General features: G+C 39.8%; 1 protein-coding gene across 1 annotated transcript in view; it reads right to left on the reverse strand.

Annotated features, from left to right (window-relative positions):
• Positions 1–15074, reverse strand: part of cplx2l (complexin 2, like) — a 58443-nt gene continuing 43369 nt past the window's right edge. Inside the window, exons 3-7 of the mRNA XM_017425560.3 lie at positions 14318–14478; positions 10876–10949; positions 9560–9647; positions 2483–2661; positions 1–1491 (exon numbers count right to left, since the gene is read on the reverse strand). Of these exons, the coding sequence (XP_017281049.1) occupies positions 1300–1491; positions 2483–2661; positions 9560–9590 (402 nt within the window). The 5' untranslated portion in view covers positions 9591–9647; positions 10876–10949; positions 14318–14478 and the 3' untranslated portion in view covers positions 1–1299. The remainder of the gene's footprint in view (positions 1492–2482; positions 2662–9559; positions 9648–10875; positions 10950–14317; positions 14479–15074) is intronic.

Here is a 15074-nt window from a genome sequence, read left to right on the forward strand (position 1 = left end):
TTAATGTCTGAACAAGAGCTTTATTGAATCTCAAGCAGAAACATACACGTTAATCCCTTATTGCTCTTTCCTTCTGTGTCTCGCCTATCCAGAACATACTAAACTTTTTCTTTTTCTTTTCTGTTGAAAGGAAACCAGTAGTTGAGCTGTGGTGGTCACTTCCCAATGTGTTACTGAGGGAAGGTGACCTCTTTCTCCTAAATCCTGTCCACTCTTATATATTCCTGCTAATTCAAAACCACAAGTCTTATTCAGGTTTCACTCAGCATTCTTTCATTTCTCATGGGTCCTGATTGTAATACTGACAGTTGTGGTTTTATGGCTGAAAGCTTAAGGTTTTAGCTGTTATATGAACAGCTACTCGGTCATTCTTCATCAAAACAATAAATTGAAAACAACAACAAACAAAAAAAACACAGCAAAAACAAAAGCTAGTTTCCTGAATATATACATATCTATTGTTTAATTGATAATACTAATATTATTAGCGGCTATAGAAACACGGTTGTGAAAACACAGTTAAACTTAAGAGTTATTGCCTTGATATTTTTTGCATGATAAGGAATGTGATAAAGGGAGGCAGAGTGATACATATTCACACAATAAACTTTCCAGACAAATGGCATGCAAGACACAGGAGACACGTTCAGTAAGGAAACAGAAACATTTTGAAACACTGTACAACGTGAACATTTACCACACTGATGTCGGGTGTGCCTGACGGACAGACGTGACAGAGAACGTGTGACACTGTGTGCAAAGTTTTACATAAAGTTCCGACACGTTTTAACACACAACATAAACTCTAGGAGCACATAACAGTAGTCTTTGATATATTTTTAAAATATGGCTTATCAAGTAATCTTTTTTTTTTTTGTGACATTTTTTTTCTGTATGATATTTTTTGCCTTCCACGAGGCTCGCAATGCATTTATTTATGTACAAATTGAGAGAAGGAAGTGGCAAGAGAGCTTCACAGCTGTGGCAGAGGAGAGAACATGAAGTTTGAAACTTCTCAGAACTAGAGGGATAAACCATCCATCCTTTATCTTTTTTCCCCTCTGCTTTTTGCTAGCTTCACATCAGTCAAGCTAACATTCACCAGGCTGTTGTTGAGTCACTGTCTGCTAATCTCCCCACAAGAAAACTTTGATTTGGCTAAAACAAAAAACACTTCACCAATTCTATCTCCACTTTATGTAAGCTACTGGGATTGAAAAACAAATCAAATAAAAGCCTGACTCAAGCCAAGCCTGTGAATGTAGCCTCTGAACTCTTCACTCGACGACGTTGGCTCAACTACTTCTTCAGCATGTCTTGCAGTGGGCCTGGCAGGTACTTCATCACCGTGTCCATGATGCTTTCCTCCTCCTCCTCATCGCCGCATCCGGTCGGCACAGCTTTCTTGGGTCGGGTCAAGCTGCCCGCTGCAGGCTCCTCTGCGGCGGCTGCCGCCTCGGCCTCGGCCTCCTCGCGTTTTTTCAACCCGTACTGGAGGTCAGAAGCAGAAGTTTGTGAGAGGCGCGACGATAAAGGTTACGAATCCAAAGGTGTAGTTTGTTGTTTCCCCTTTTACTGTGAAAAAAAAACTATTCAAGTTAAGAAAATTTGCTTTATTTGGTGCAATTAAGAAGAAAGCTAAATGAATTTTGGTCCCACAAATTGTCAGTGAGCTTTGATGAGAAAGGCTCCAGTAGCAATATATACTACAACCCAGTATGAACCTGGTACTTAGCAGGTAACCAACAGGTAAGCAGTAGGTACTTACTGGGTGAGTACTAAGTATGTGCCAGGTACATACAGGGTATGTACTGGGTATATAATAGGTACATACCAGGTAAGTACCTGTTGTGTACTGGGCTGTATTATGTATTGTTACCTATGATTATTTTAGCCTATCTGTGCTGACTGTGTCTACAATGATAGTATTTTTCTCTCTGAGCTTCAGGTTCTGTCGGCACAGGAAACAGAATGAATGTGATGCCAGAATCTGCAAAGATAACAATAAACTGCAGAATGGGTCGTAACTAACCAACAACTTCCTGCTGGAGTGGTAATTATATTCTTCAACCGACCCTCTGTGGCCACGTGTTTCTGTAGAATATATCTATTCTTTTGATTAGCTTTCTTTGTCCCCCCCCCCTTCACACACACACACACTTCTGAACACCATCCTGATCCTCCACTGATCTATTTTTAAACAGAGGGGCAAAAATAACTCAAAAGCAAGAAAAGCAGCGTAAAAATAGTCGGCATCAAAAGCAGTTTTGCTGTCAAACGGGCCAGAAATGGAAGCCTTGAGAAGCGAAATGATCAAAAATCAGGATGAAAAGTAGCTTTTTAAATGACTCCACATCCATTGTACAGTTTAGATTTTAGAAATAATAATAATCAGTGTATTCTGTTTTTTTTTTCCTGTGTTCAGTCAGCTCCTGTCCTTCCAATGAGAAACCAGCTTCTCGCTCTGACAGTTTCGTCGTACCTTGTCTCTGATGCCTTGCCTCATCGATTCCCTCTCTGCCTCCATCTTGGCATATTTGGCCTTCCTCTCCTCCTCCTGCTGCCTCAGCGCCTCCTGTCGCTCCTCCTCCTTCTTGGCTGCATCAGGGTCTTCCTCCTTCTCCTCCCCACCCAGCATCTTGCCAACATCAGGGGGTCCCCCTGAGAGAGAGAGACGGGGAGAGGAACATGATGTAAAATCAAAAAGCAGATACAAGTTTACCTTTTTAAAATCTGACTTTAAAAAGACAGATTTTAATTGTGACTTCCTTTAAAAAGTCCTGTTTGGCACCGGCAGAGAAGATTTGGTGAGTTTTTCATCGTCACAGCCCACAAACACATTATCCTAACAAAAGTGGCACCGTTTTAGGAGGAATAAACAGGCTTTCCAGAGGTATAAATAAGAAGCCAATAAGCTCTGTTACAACAAAGAAATAATCAACCAAACACAAATGTCCTTACTTTGTGTGCTATGTTTAATTTACAGCAAACAGTTCTACTTTCAGGTTGTTTGACTCTAAACTTTTTCTCTCTGCAGAGCACCAGGCGGCGCCAACGCTTTACTTATTTTGATCAAAGCGTTGAACCCTTAAGGCCATTTCAAATTGCTTTTTGACAACAGCAGTATTGCAGTATGGTAAGAAAGTACCTTTGTTTTGTTTTAATATTATAACAAACAGTATTAGTGCAGAATGCAAACTTTAAATGTATGTGTTCTGTGTTTATGGGATTTGTCTCACATATTAGCCTTGTTTTTGTGTGTCTGTAGAAAATCAACATTACATTATGTCTCCAGATGCCAAGACTGAAGAATGTTGAATATTATGAAGAAGAAAGAAAGTAAACTAAAGCATTCAATTTCTGCCCCTGAGTATCTATTTTTAAAAGCCAGTGTTCTGGAAGATTTTGCCAAAAACTCTGAGTGGTTTAAATAAGAGAGGAGGAGGAAAAAAATGAAGAGGATAAACTTAGGAAATATCATTACACAGCAAGACTGTAGTTTATGGAAAACAAGAAGAGAGGGGGAAGAATCTCATCAAAACCATTTTGTCCAATTAGCCGAGCTGTTCCAGCCGTTTATGAGCGAACACCCAGAGGAGGAGAGTGAAAAAGCTGAAGAGATGAAGAGGGGGAGAGAAAAAAAAAAAGGGAGGAAGAAGAGGCTGAGAGAGGAGGCGAGGGGGAGGTAAGAGTCATCCGAGGAGAAAAAGTAAGCTACTGGATAAAAGAGTCCTTAAGTCCNCCGGTTCTGATGGAGTTTTGACTAATCAGCACAAAAAAAGAAAAACCTAAACTTCAGCAAAATGTGTGAGAGAGATAAAAGTCATTAGAGGCAGAGGAGAGAAAAAAATTGAGCACATCCAGGCTACAAACCCTAACAGTCGCTAATGATCAGTTTACCAAATCATTTCTATTAAAGAGCTCAACGGAAAATAAGTGTATTGATCATTTAGGGAACAGACAAATTCCATGTGAACATATCGAGGTGGCTGAAAGAACTAAGCAGCCAATTAGAGAAATTAGCAGTTTGTTTGTTTTTTTAATTATCTGACTGTTTATGTTCTGAGCACAAAGCTGTGCGTCGACATTCGAAGCGCGTTTCTTTCTTCTCTCTCTGAGGCTCATCTCTGCCCATCAGACAGACCTGCGGCAGCGAGCAGCAAGAAGAGACATTCGTTCCTCCAAAAGTCATCTGCATAATCTGGAATAAAGCAGCAGACGACTGTGATTTTAGCTCCTTGGTTTAAAAGAAAGAAAAAAAAAAAAGAAGAAGAAGAAGTCCCAGGGACTAAAATGACAAGGTTTTGAAATTCTGAAAGAATCACATGAAGAAACTGAGCCAGGTTGCAGATGCACGCCTCTGCAACGAGGCTGCACGTGCGCACGTTTGCACAGAGGCGTGTTTAGATGAGGTTAAGTGAATCTAAATTGCTCTTCGGTTGTTACTGTACTGAATTTACATATAGAAACCTAAATCCCAGTGAAAGTGTTCCTCTTGACTGCTCATATTTGTCACGTGTTGATGCAGTCTGTACCTATTCCAGAGAAAACACTTCGTCCTAATTGGTGACGAGGAAGCTGTATGATCAAACGTTCTCATAGGCAAAATGTGACTGAGAAAAAGAGGATCATTAACCGAGCTTTCAAACCTATATGCGCATCCGTGTTCTCTGAGCTAACGGTAAGGCTCGAGGTATCTAATCTGACGCGATGAAAGCAGGACCCAGGATCCAGGATCAGCTTCTGAGCCCGAGTCTGTCAGACTACTTCAGAGCAGCTGGTGAATCCTGAAAGTAGAGGAATGACTCACAAGCGGCTAAGCTTCACTGTCGGATGAGTCTGTTGTCATGTAAGTCGAAAGGAATGCCGCATTACGGCTAATCAGAAACAAACTCGGTTCTTGGTTCGCAGAATATTATTAGCAAACTCTGAAACGTTTGTTTAAATGTGAAGAAATTCAGGTTATTATCGTCCGCTGCTGAAGACTTTTCCCTGTCTGTATGTGTGCAAAGAGTTGGTTTGTCTGTTAGCGAAATACCACGAATCACTGAACAGATTTTAATGAAGCTTTCCTAAACTGGTCATTGGATTTACGTCTACAACGGATTAACATTTGGAGTCAACCTAATTCGTGATATTTCCCCCAGCTAACCAAACCTAGCCTACACAAAAATGGCTGCAGCTCATTAATTGTACAGATATTGAGTCATCCTCAGCAGATGCTTCAAGCACAAAGAGATCACATGAGATATTGATAAGATAATAACGTCATTTAAATCTCTGTCATAAAAATCTATGGGCGATATGAATGCCATCAAAGATTGCGAGGCCTTTCATTTAAATGGAGGATTCTTTTAAGAAGTTAAGTCCTTGACATTGTTGCCCTTTGTTCTTTTTTTACAACATTGTACTGTAAATGTTGTAAAAAAATATAGAGTAGGCTATATAAATTTGTAAAAACTCCTAACTTGGATGTGATAAGCTGGATCTTTTTCTTCTTCTTCGCACGTTTACACGTTTTCTTTATTCAATTAGCCTAATTTCTTTTAATTAAGTGTAGATTTGGCCACTTTCTTCTATAAATAATATGACAAAAAAGTGAAAATTGATCATTAATTCATGCTGTGACTTCAAATTCAACAACTGAGACCCTTGATATCGTTAGAATAAACTCACAAAAACATGTCAGAGGGGAAATAATTAAAGATCTCATTTGTGTTTGATGGACCGATAAGTTTGAATTGACTGTAAGATAAAAAAATAAGCTTCATGTCACACCATGTTCATGGCAACATTTCTGTCTGACCAGTTAAAATGACAAAAGTCACATCTTCCTATTTGGTGTCATACGTAAGGCTAGCTAAAAGCTAAATAAAAGCTAAAGATAGAACAATAAGTAAAAGCTGAAAGTAGCATAAGGCTTGATGAAAACTAAAAGTATCAAAGGCAAACTACAAGCTTAAAGTAACAGAACAGTAGCTAAAAGATAAAAATAGTAGAATGGTAGCTAAAACCTAAAAGAAGCAGAATAGTAGCTAAAGCAAAAAGTACACTAACTAAAAGCTAAAAGTAGCAAAATGAGAGCTAAAAGCAGCATAAGATGACAAAATTAGAGCAAGAGAAGAGAGCAATGATTCTAAAGTGATTCAATTCGTAAATAAAATCAAACATTTTGAAAAGTATAAAACAAACTTCAGAGCACCCATCACCCGAAAGAGCTGAAGATTTTTGCTGCATGAACGGCTAAAACAGCACAAAGTATGCAGAAGAGTTTGGTTGCATAAAGCTGATAGAAGTAATAAAAACAACAGAGTGAATGCTGAATCAGGTTTCACACATTGATTCTTGATTCAGTCATTAAGTCTGACAGCTGATTCTTCTGCTGCCTCACAGATTTATTTTTTATTTTTTTTCTGCTGATACAGTCACGCTGCAACTGCTGCTGCCTGAGGCCTTCAGTGCTTGACTGAGCTCTGGACCTTGAGGCTCAGTGAAGAGTTCAGCCTCCTCTTCTGTCAAACTAACTTGAAGTTTTGGGAGTGCAGCCTCAGCTCCGAAACACTCAGACCAGAGGGTTTAAAGCAAGGGCTTTAGGGTTTGGAGAGAAAGCTGATTCTGAGCCTTTTTAATAGCTCCAAAACATTCATTCAAACATGCTCTTTTTTTTTTTTTTTTGTTTGCTGTTCTTCTAAAATTTGGTGTTGTAGTAGCTGAAAGTCACCCTCAACACATGACAGGTCATGCAAGATCTTTAATTAAAATGCATCCTTTCAAAGAACGCTTCATTCTAAAATGCATTTTCAGAATCTAATTACAGTCCAGTTTTCAAATCCACTCCCAAACTGCAAGCTGAGGTTTCCAGCATCCAGCTAAATTGTGGACATTTGTATTCTTTGATACTCTATTCAGACTTTCTATGTGACTTTCCTGGAATTTGTGGGATCAAATTGTCTGTTTGGGGAATCAGGTGACACACATTTTTTTAACCATTGCTGCTGCAGGAAATGTCCAAGCAATGTCTAAGTGTCAACTTCCAGCCCTGCTGAGTCATTTCAGCTCAACATTGTGCTGTTTTCTTCCACACATCTGTAACTGGAGACACCTTAGAGGATTACTTAATGCACTGGAAGCATTTTCTCTGTCACAAAGACTCATCCTCATGCTCATCACCTAACATACTCAGGAAAACACTCAGAGAGGGGGATAGACCGTTCACATCCAATCAGGAGAAACACAATCACAGCGTGGAGCAATGAAGGCTCTGAGGATAAAGAAAGAAAATAGAGCCTGATTTTTTTATGTATTTATTTCTTTTGTTTGTATAAGGTTGTATAAGTTCTACAAATATCAATGAAAGGCCCACGATTCCATAAAGGAATGCATATCTCCCACAAACTTTCATGCCAGAGTTTTCAGCTAATGTCATTTTATGTTGAGAAATGATAAAATTAGAGTTATTTTAGTCAAAACTTGAAAATAACATTATTTGCAATCTCTTACAATATTGTGATATTTCATGTGATCTTGCTTGATCTGTAAATGTCTCTCAGCTACTACCACACCAAATTTCAGGTGTAGCCATTTCTGTGTTGGCTGATGTTGTTTAGCTGTGGCTGCCATTTTGAATTGGGTTGAATTGAAAGGCTAGTCAGTTGTAAACGTACTGAAAGCTTCATAAAAGATGTGTCATGGTTCATGGTTCAGTCTTGTGCAATCATCTTCAGCGACTACGTCACCAAATTTTAGCTCAATATTTGTTAAACTGCCATTTTTGTGTTTGTTAAAATCGCTTTGCTGTGGCAGCCATCTTGAATCCGGCTGTCTCCAAAAGTTAATCGGTTGTAGATGTACATCCAAGGATTCCTTTCTAGATGTTTCCTAAAATCAGTACAGTGACTAATGAAATTTTACAGGCCAACGAACACACACACACAGACACGAGCAAAAAACATTATTGCCCTTTCACCTTCAGCAGTGGCCAATAATCAGAGTAGGAGGTATTAATATTTTGCTTTATGACAGTTGAAGGCCAAAGAAAGAAGATGAGAAAGACGTGAATGACCAGATTCAGAGCAGAAATGTTGTGATTAAATGAGGAGCTATTTAGACCACAAGAACGACCTCTTATCTTGGTTAAAGATGTTTCCACAAATCTTTTGTGACAGACTTTAAGCAACGGATCAATCACTGATCAGATTGACCATTTGGCTAATTGGTTTGTTTCATTATCTGACTGTGTGGTCACGCTACTGTCCATCTTTTGAGCATATTTAGTATTTTTACTGACATTTCTGGAAAGAGGTCAGATCAGAAACACCAGGACTGCTGAATAACAAACACAGAAAAAGCACCGATCCTCCTAAAGAGCATGATTATTGATGATAATTTTAATTACAAACTTTTTCTCTCTTGTATCCTTGCTCTTTCTCCCACAATATATATGTCCAAACATGTGCCTTTGCTGCCTCTGTAATTAGCCTTTAGATGCAGATAACGTGTGCAAACGTCCCTCTGTAGTTTAAAACATGTGCCCAGCATAAGGCAGGGTTTCTACACAAGCAAACCCCATCATCTGCAGGTGGCGCGCAGGACTTATGCGGAGTAAAACCAGCGTTCTCAACTCAATGCAGTTGATTTAAGAATTCACAGTGCGGACATGAGGCGCAGCAGCTATGCAGAGAGAGAGAGAGGCGGTGATGGCATCTCCTGCATCCCAATGAGGAGACGGGAATGTGTTTTAACTCTAACTGTTTAACTGCTCCGTAACCTGGAGAGAAACAGTTCGGCGCTCGTGCACGACTCACCAGAACGTGTGCGACCGCTGCACCATAACCATCGGTGCCACTTTTCTGCCGTTTGCCTCGAAGCTAAAGCTGACAAGGCTGAATTACTGAGCTATTATGAGGAGTAATTAGAGGCCAATAATAGCTGAGATAATATTCAAGAGGATAAGGCTTTAAAGGACAAAAGTCTTGTGAAGAAAATATGTTAATCTTTGCTCTTGGCCCCACAGCTCATCTCTGCTTCACTTGTCTCAAAAGGTACTAAAGGTTGGAAGATTGGTTATTAAAAGCCTTTTTATTTTGGGCATTAAGCCGAGGCTACGATGAATTGCTGCTCTCCAAAAGAAAAAAAAAAAGGGCAAAATGTTGGAGGTTTTTTACTTTCACACTACATCTGCTGGTGCACTGTACCTATTTCAGCTGCAACAAAACTACTTGATTTACAGACAAATGATGCCCTGGCTGCAATTCTACCACTTAAAGGACAAAACAGCTTCCTATCAGCACCTTGCATCAAATTATGAGGCTTTTTTCTTGTCAAGAACTTAGAGGACGGGATTGCACTCCTTTAAATGAAATTATGATGCTGTTTTCAGAACGAAGAACAGAAAATGTGCCGCTGAGGTCAGTGATTTGGTGCAGGATGGGGCGCAGTCCAGCTTTCCCCCGTTCTTACTCGGTAAGTACTGGTACAGTGCTGCTGCTGCTCAGCGTCCCTTTAAATCCTTTGCACTGCAGTGCTGTTAAATCAACCTCACGCCAGGCAGACTACTCACCTCCCAGCGCAGCTTTCATTACAAAATTCATGATGAAGCAGTTCTGTGTTCTCCTCCTCCTTCAGCAGCCACGTTATCAGGGACAGACCTGCAGCCAGGGGACAGAATACATGAGCCGGGACTGCATGCACTCCAGGGTTACAAGAGTTTTATGGGACGGGGGGATTAGGAGGAGGATAAGGAGCAGCATCTGTACAGAGGAGATTGAATGTGCAAAGAGCAAGAAAACCTCCAAAAACACATCATGCTCCTCTACATTTGAAGGGATCACCCCCCCATCTTCTTCACAACAACAAACATAAACGGCACAGAATGTGATTTAGTTTGGGAACAAAAGGACAAACTAAAAACTGGGTTGAGATATATTTACTTTCCGGCGCAAGACCCCGAAATGAGTTCTATAGAGACACCTGCGCCCTCAATTTACAACCGCACTCCATCTTGGGTGGGTTTCTGCTGACACTGCCTGACTTCCCGCAATCTATCCTCGTGGAAATGACTCCCAGAAGACAGAGAGGGGGAGGCGAACAAAGGCGGTCAAACATGAGCAAGTGGAGACACAGTTCGTCTGTCTGTGGTCTTCTGAGAGCATCACTTCCTGCAGTCAACAAGAGCTTCACATGTCAATACAAGGAAGATCATTTAAAGATTCTCCGCTTTACCATTGGACGTTCGGACATATTCAAGCACAAGAATGACTTAAGATCTTAACATACTGCATTCATGATATTCCTATATCGATTTAACACTTCCTCGTAATTTGCAGTAATCTTTTTGATATATTAATAATTATTTCCAATTTATAGCCAGCTTGCTGCTTTTTATGATCATTTTCTTTGTAACTTTTTCACAACACAAATACTATCCTCGCAGTTCTGCTGCATTTTGCAGCATTGCCTGACTTTGCAGCTAAACTTGCTGCACCCATTAATAAATCTCTGTTTCATCTCCTGGGTCATTTTCATCCCCCCCTCCCCCAAAGTCAATTCTGCACCAACCGAGCATCTTTAATTCATTTCCTGCTTTCCTTCCACTTCACCAACATCTGCAGCAGGACCCTCACTGTCTCCTCACATGGAACCCCCCCCCACCGTAGTAACCAAGTGTTCCCAGTGCAGCATCCATCCCGGTACATCCACTGAATCGGACAGTTTTTCGCCTGATATTACACAGCTACACCTGAACACAGATTTTTACAAAGCTTTGTTTTTAAAGTGTTCAGAGGCACAAGCATCTTTCACCAAGAAGTGCACAAACATCCCACCATCCTGTCCCGTTCAGCATCCTCCTCCCTCGTTCGTTCGGACATCATTTACCTGGGTTTGATCCTCGTCCAAGTCTCTCCAGAAAGCCTGCGCAGCGTTTAAATCAGCCGTCTTCTTCGCCCTCACTGGGATTCAAATAAAGCACAAGTTATGGGTCTGAAAGGATTGAAAGTGCCTCTCTTTGTGTGTCACTGCACAGCTCTCAGTTTGCAGGCATGCCGGTGGTGTCAGAGTCGGGCTGCAGCGAAGAAGAAGGGAGGAGGAGGAGGAGGAGGAGGAGGAGGAGGAGAATCTATTCCTGCAGGACGAGGGGAGAACATGCACAAGGAGAGGGGAAAGGGAGGGGGTAAACACAAAGGCTATATTCTACCAGTTCGGTTTAGTTTTCCAACTTGAACACCATGTTATTATGAACATGTCAAGAGTGCTTTCTAATCATCACATGCAACCTTTAATAATCATAATGCGTCTTATTTTTTCTTTGTGTTCTTAACAATTGTGAATTAACCAGTGTTTATCAGCATTATTCAACATTTGAGCAGCTGAAGATTGTTTTAAAAGCAAAAACACAAGTTAGAATGAAAAACTAGGATAAAGTAAAATCAACAACTCCATGTTTGCATCAAATGGGATGCTGTCAGATGCCTAAACAATAAGCATTTAGCCTTAATATAGGTGCAGTAACAGCAGAAAACCTAAATCAAAGCCCTGAGAAACTGGCATACTTGTATTTTAAAGAGTCTTGAAGAACTAAACACAAATATTGCCAGGTCTGGTGTTTTGAAAGCACTATTTTATAGCTAAGTATTATACGATTTGATCAGAATATCTCAAATATTGCTGAACGGGACTGTTGCTCTTTTTTATTATAACGCTTTATGCAGCAGGTTAGATGTTGTCATTTATGTACCATAAAACAAAAATGTGAATTCTAAAGGTTTTTTTGTTTGACCATCGTTTCTTTTCTCTTTTAAATCTGAAATCAGAAGCTTTAAAGAGGCAGCAAAGATCTTTTTATCCAATCCTCATCAGACAAGTCACAGATGTTCAGTGGTGGGATGTCAGTTGTCTCAAAAATTCATATAAAGACGCTGCAGGAATAAAAGAGATGCTGCAGCAGCTATCTGAAGTCAGGCTTTCTTCGTCTTGTTGTCCTGCAGCGCTCCTTACTGTTTCTGGTGTTAGTCGATAAAGTTTAACCAGACCATTTACTGGACACTAGAGAGTGAGAAGGGAAACAGTCCAATAATCCTCCTTTTCTCTGTGTTTGCACTCAGCAGTCCCTTCGACCTGATTAACGCATCCTCCTGCTCACCTGTTCCACACCCCACTTATCACTACCGTGACACGAAGGACAAAGGATATATTTATCGCTTGACCTTGTTTCTGAGTCTAAACTTGGAGCTCTAAACTAAGTTTCTCTGCCCTTGTGAGTGCTCAGGGTGTCCCAGGCTTCCTTGAGATGGAGAGGCAGAGAGCCCAGAAAGCACCGGGGAGGGAGGAGGGGGCGCCTACAAAACTGCATCTCCCATCTATTAATCAAAGCCAAGGGGGCTGTGTCCAGTCAGCACGCTCGAGACACAAGCATTCATCACCTTGTTTACAATCTAAAAATACCCATGAGAACGAAGGTTTTGTTTTGTTTTTGTTTTTTTTCTGTAGGAATTTTATTTTTCAGTCTGTTGTCTTAATTGGATTCCATGTTTTGCTCTCGGTCTTGTATTGTTTGAAGGCTGAAAGTGACAAAATTGTTCTCCCCTGCCAGTGTGTCATCGCATCTTTCTTGTATTTGTTGTCCTCCCACATTAAGCTGTCACACACTTAAATCAGCGAGTGCCAGCCAAGGTTTCTCAAAATTGCTGATTCACTGTAAATTATTAACATTTTAGCAGCATTTCACTCAGGCCCTCCGAGGATATGTTGCTCTTTTAACAGATGCAGACTGACAGGAGGTAATCTGGTTATTATGCTTTTCTGGACTACATGTTAAATATTTTGCATACAGTATTTTTGTTGTTATTTCTGCATTAACATCAAAATATCCACTTAGTTGTATTTGTCGGCATGTAAACATTTCAGCTAAAAGAACAGATTACTGTGAAATCCGCTGGGAATAAACTGTACCAACCAACAAAATGCATCAACATTAATAAAGAATGATTTGCGTAAGCATTTTTTTTTTTTTTTACAAAAAATATATTCAGCTGCAGTTCCACAAGGAAGAGACTGACATTTAAAAAAAGGACAAATTACCATCACAACAAAGCTCTGCACTAGTGCTGCTTGTGAGACTTTCAGCAAACACTGTGGATATTATTGTGACGTTTAAAACAAAAAAAAACCTAAATCTGTCTGAAGCTAAAACAGTATAGCTTCTTAAGATACGGGAGTTACAATATCACAAAAATAGTATGATTAACTGGTACTTATTGGATGGGCTTTTCAGAAGTATGCTGCCAAAGTACAGACCTTTATTTTGAAAAAATCCTTCAAATCCTGCCACAAACACTCATTTATTCAAAGACCTGAAATCTGAACATAAGTCAAAAACTTAAAAAGTAGCCTTCCTTGAAGGAATGCATATCGCCCGCCGTCTTACATGCCAATGTTTCAAACAAACGTCTGTTAGTGCTCCGAGTATGTGTTACTCTGCTACTACCACGCCTTTTTTACATATCTGTAAAACATAAAGTTATTACCGGTTTTGTTTTTGCTAGGGTCAATTTAATTCAATTCAAAAAGTTAATCAGCTTTTTCTGAGAGGTTATTTGTGTGTGTGTGTCCACTGGTTCATGAGATATTTTGCTGACAGGCAGACAAACAAACACACACACACACAATTGTACAAAAGATACATCACCTCCTAATTTAGCATTTTATTGTGTATCTTTTCAATTTTGTTGTGTTTATTACTTTTTATTTATTTATTGCATTGTCTATATTTAAAATATCTAAATTATCATTAATAGAGTTATTTAATCTATTTCATTCTGATTATCTTGCAAAAATGTGTAATGATGATGCAAATATTTACAAAGATTATTTAAAGCTTCTGTTCATTACTGTAAGAGCCAGCTGGCAAACACAGACATAAATTAGGCCAAGTGAGAGTAAAATTACTGTACCTTGACTAAATACCTCACCTCGAGTTAACTTCTACATGTATCTAGGCTGAAGTTAAAACATTTTGTAACATAAAAGGTGCAAACTGGTGGTTCCTGGAGAAGGAGCTGGAACTCCAGTGTGTGTTGTTTTAAAAATGCCTCTGATGATACACACAGTGATGAAGAATCAGCATCATTTGTTTTGCCTCTTTGGAAGATTAAAGTCAACTTGTGCCTTTAAAATGCATGAAAACACAAAGAACTGCACATAAATCTTAGTTGTGGTTGACTCCATGCTATTAAAAGGAAATATAATATCGAATTTAGCAGATGCACTCCCATTTTAATGCACTCAGATTATAATGGTTTCTCTGCCGTTTTCTTCTCACCTGAACATTTAGGCAGCCAGCCTTTTCCTCTTTATTGTGTTAGGTCATATTTTTCCATCTGAAGGGCGCTGTGGCCTCTGAAGTCTGGTGGAGGAGGGGTTTTCTTTGGATATTAGTCTGCTGTCCATCATTCCTGCTGCACTCAGAGGTCCCTGGAGAAACTGAAAAAGGGAAAGAAGGAGGTGAAGGGAGGGCAAGAGGGAGGGAAAGAGCTGGAGGAGTTGCATGTAATTGTGTGTGTGAGAGTGTGTCCATCAACCTCTAAAGTCCCCGACATTAGGGAGGTGTGTGCTGCTGCAGTGCGTAAAGACATCACAGCTTCATGCAGAGAGCAGACACTCTAAGTGACAGGCTAAAATACCAGATGACTGACTGGATGACTGAAGTCACAATCCCATAGTGTTTACTAGCGGTATAGCTGACAGAACAGCTGCTTACCTTTCTGTCTTTAAGGCTTTTCTGAGATGAGCGGCACACAGAAAAGTCTTGAAATTTTATCGCTTTTGCATAAAATTATCCATTAAAAATCAAACGTGCTTGTTACCATCGCTTTGATATTTTTTATTCGTTTATTTCTGTGCCTTTTTGTTTGAAATCGACCAATGTTAATCTGATAAATTTACATTTTTGCAAAGTCAATCACATCTCTGTGAAGACCTTGAGTAGACGCAAATATAAAATATGACACGATATCTGGCCTGACATGATTCAGTACAATGATAGGACGCAATACAATGTGATACAATGCAATTTCATG

The sequence above is a fragment of the Kryptolebias marmoratus genome, linkage group LG3 (assembly GCF_001649575.2).
Source record: "Kryptolebias marmoratus isolate JLee-2015 linkage group LG3, ASM164957v2, whole genome shotgun sequence".
Lineage (NCBI taxonomy): Eukaryota > Metazoa > Chordata > Actinopteri > Cyprinodontiformes > Rivulidae > Kryptolebias > Kryptolebias marmoratus.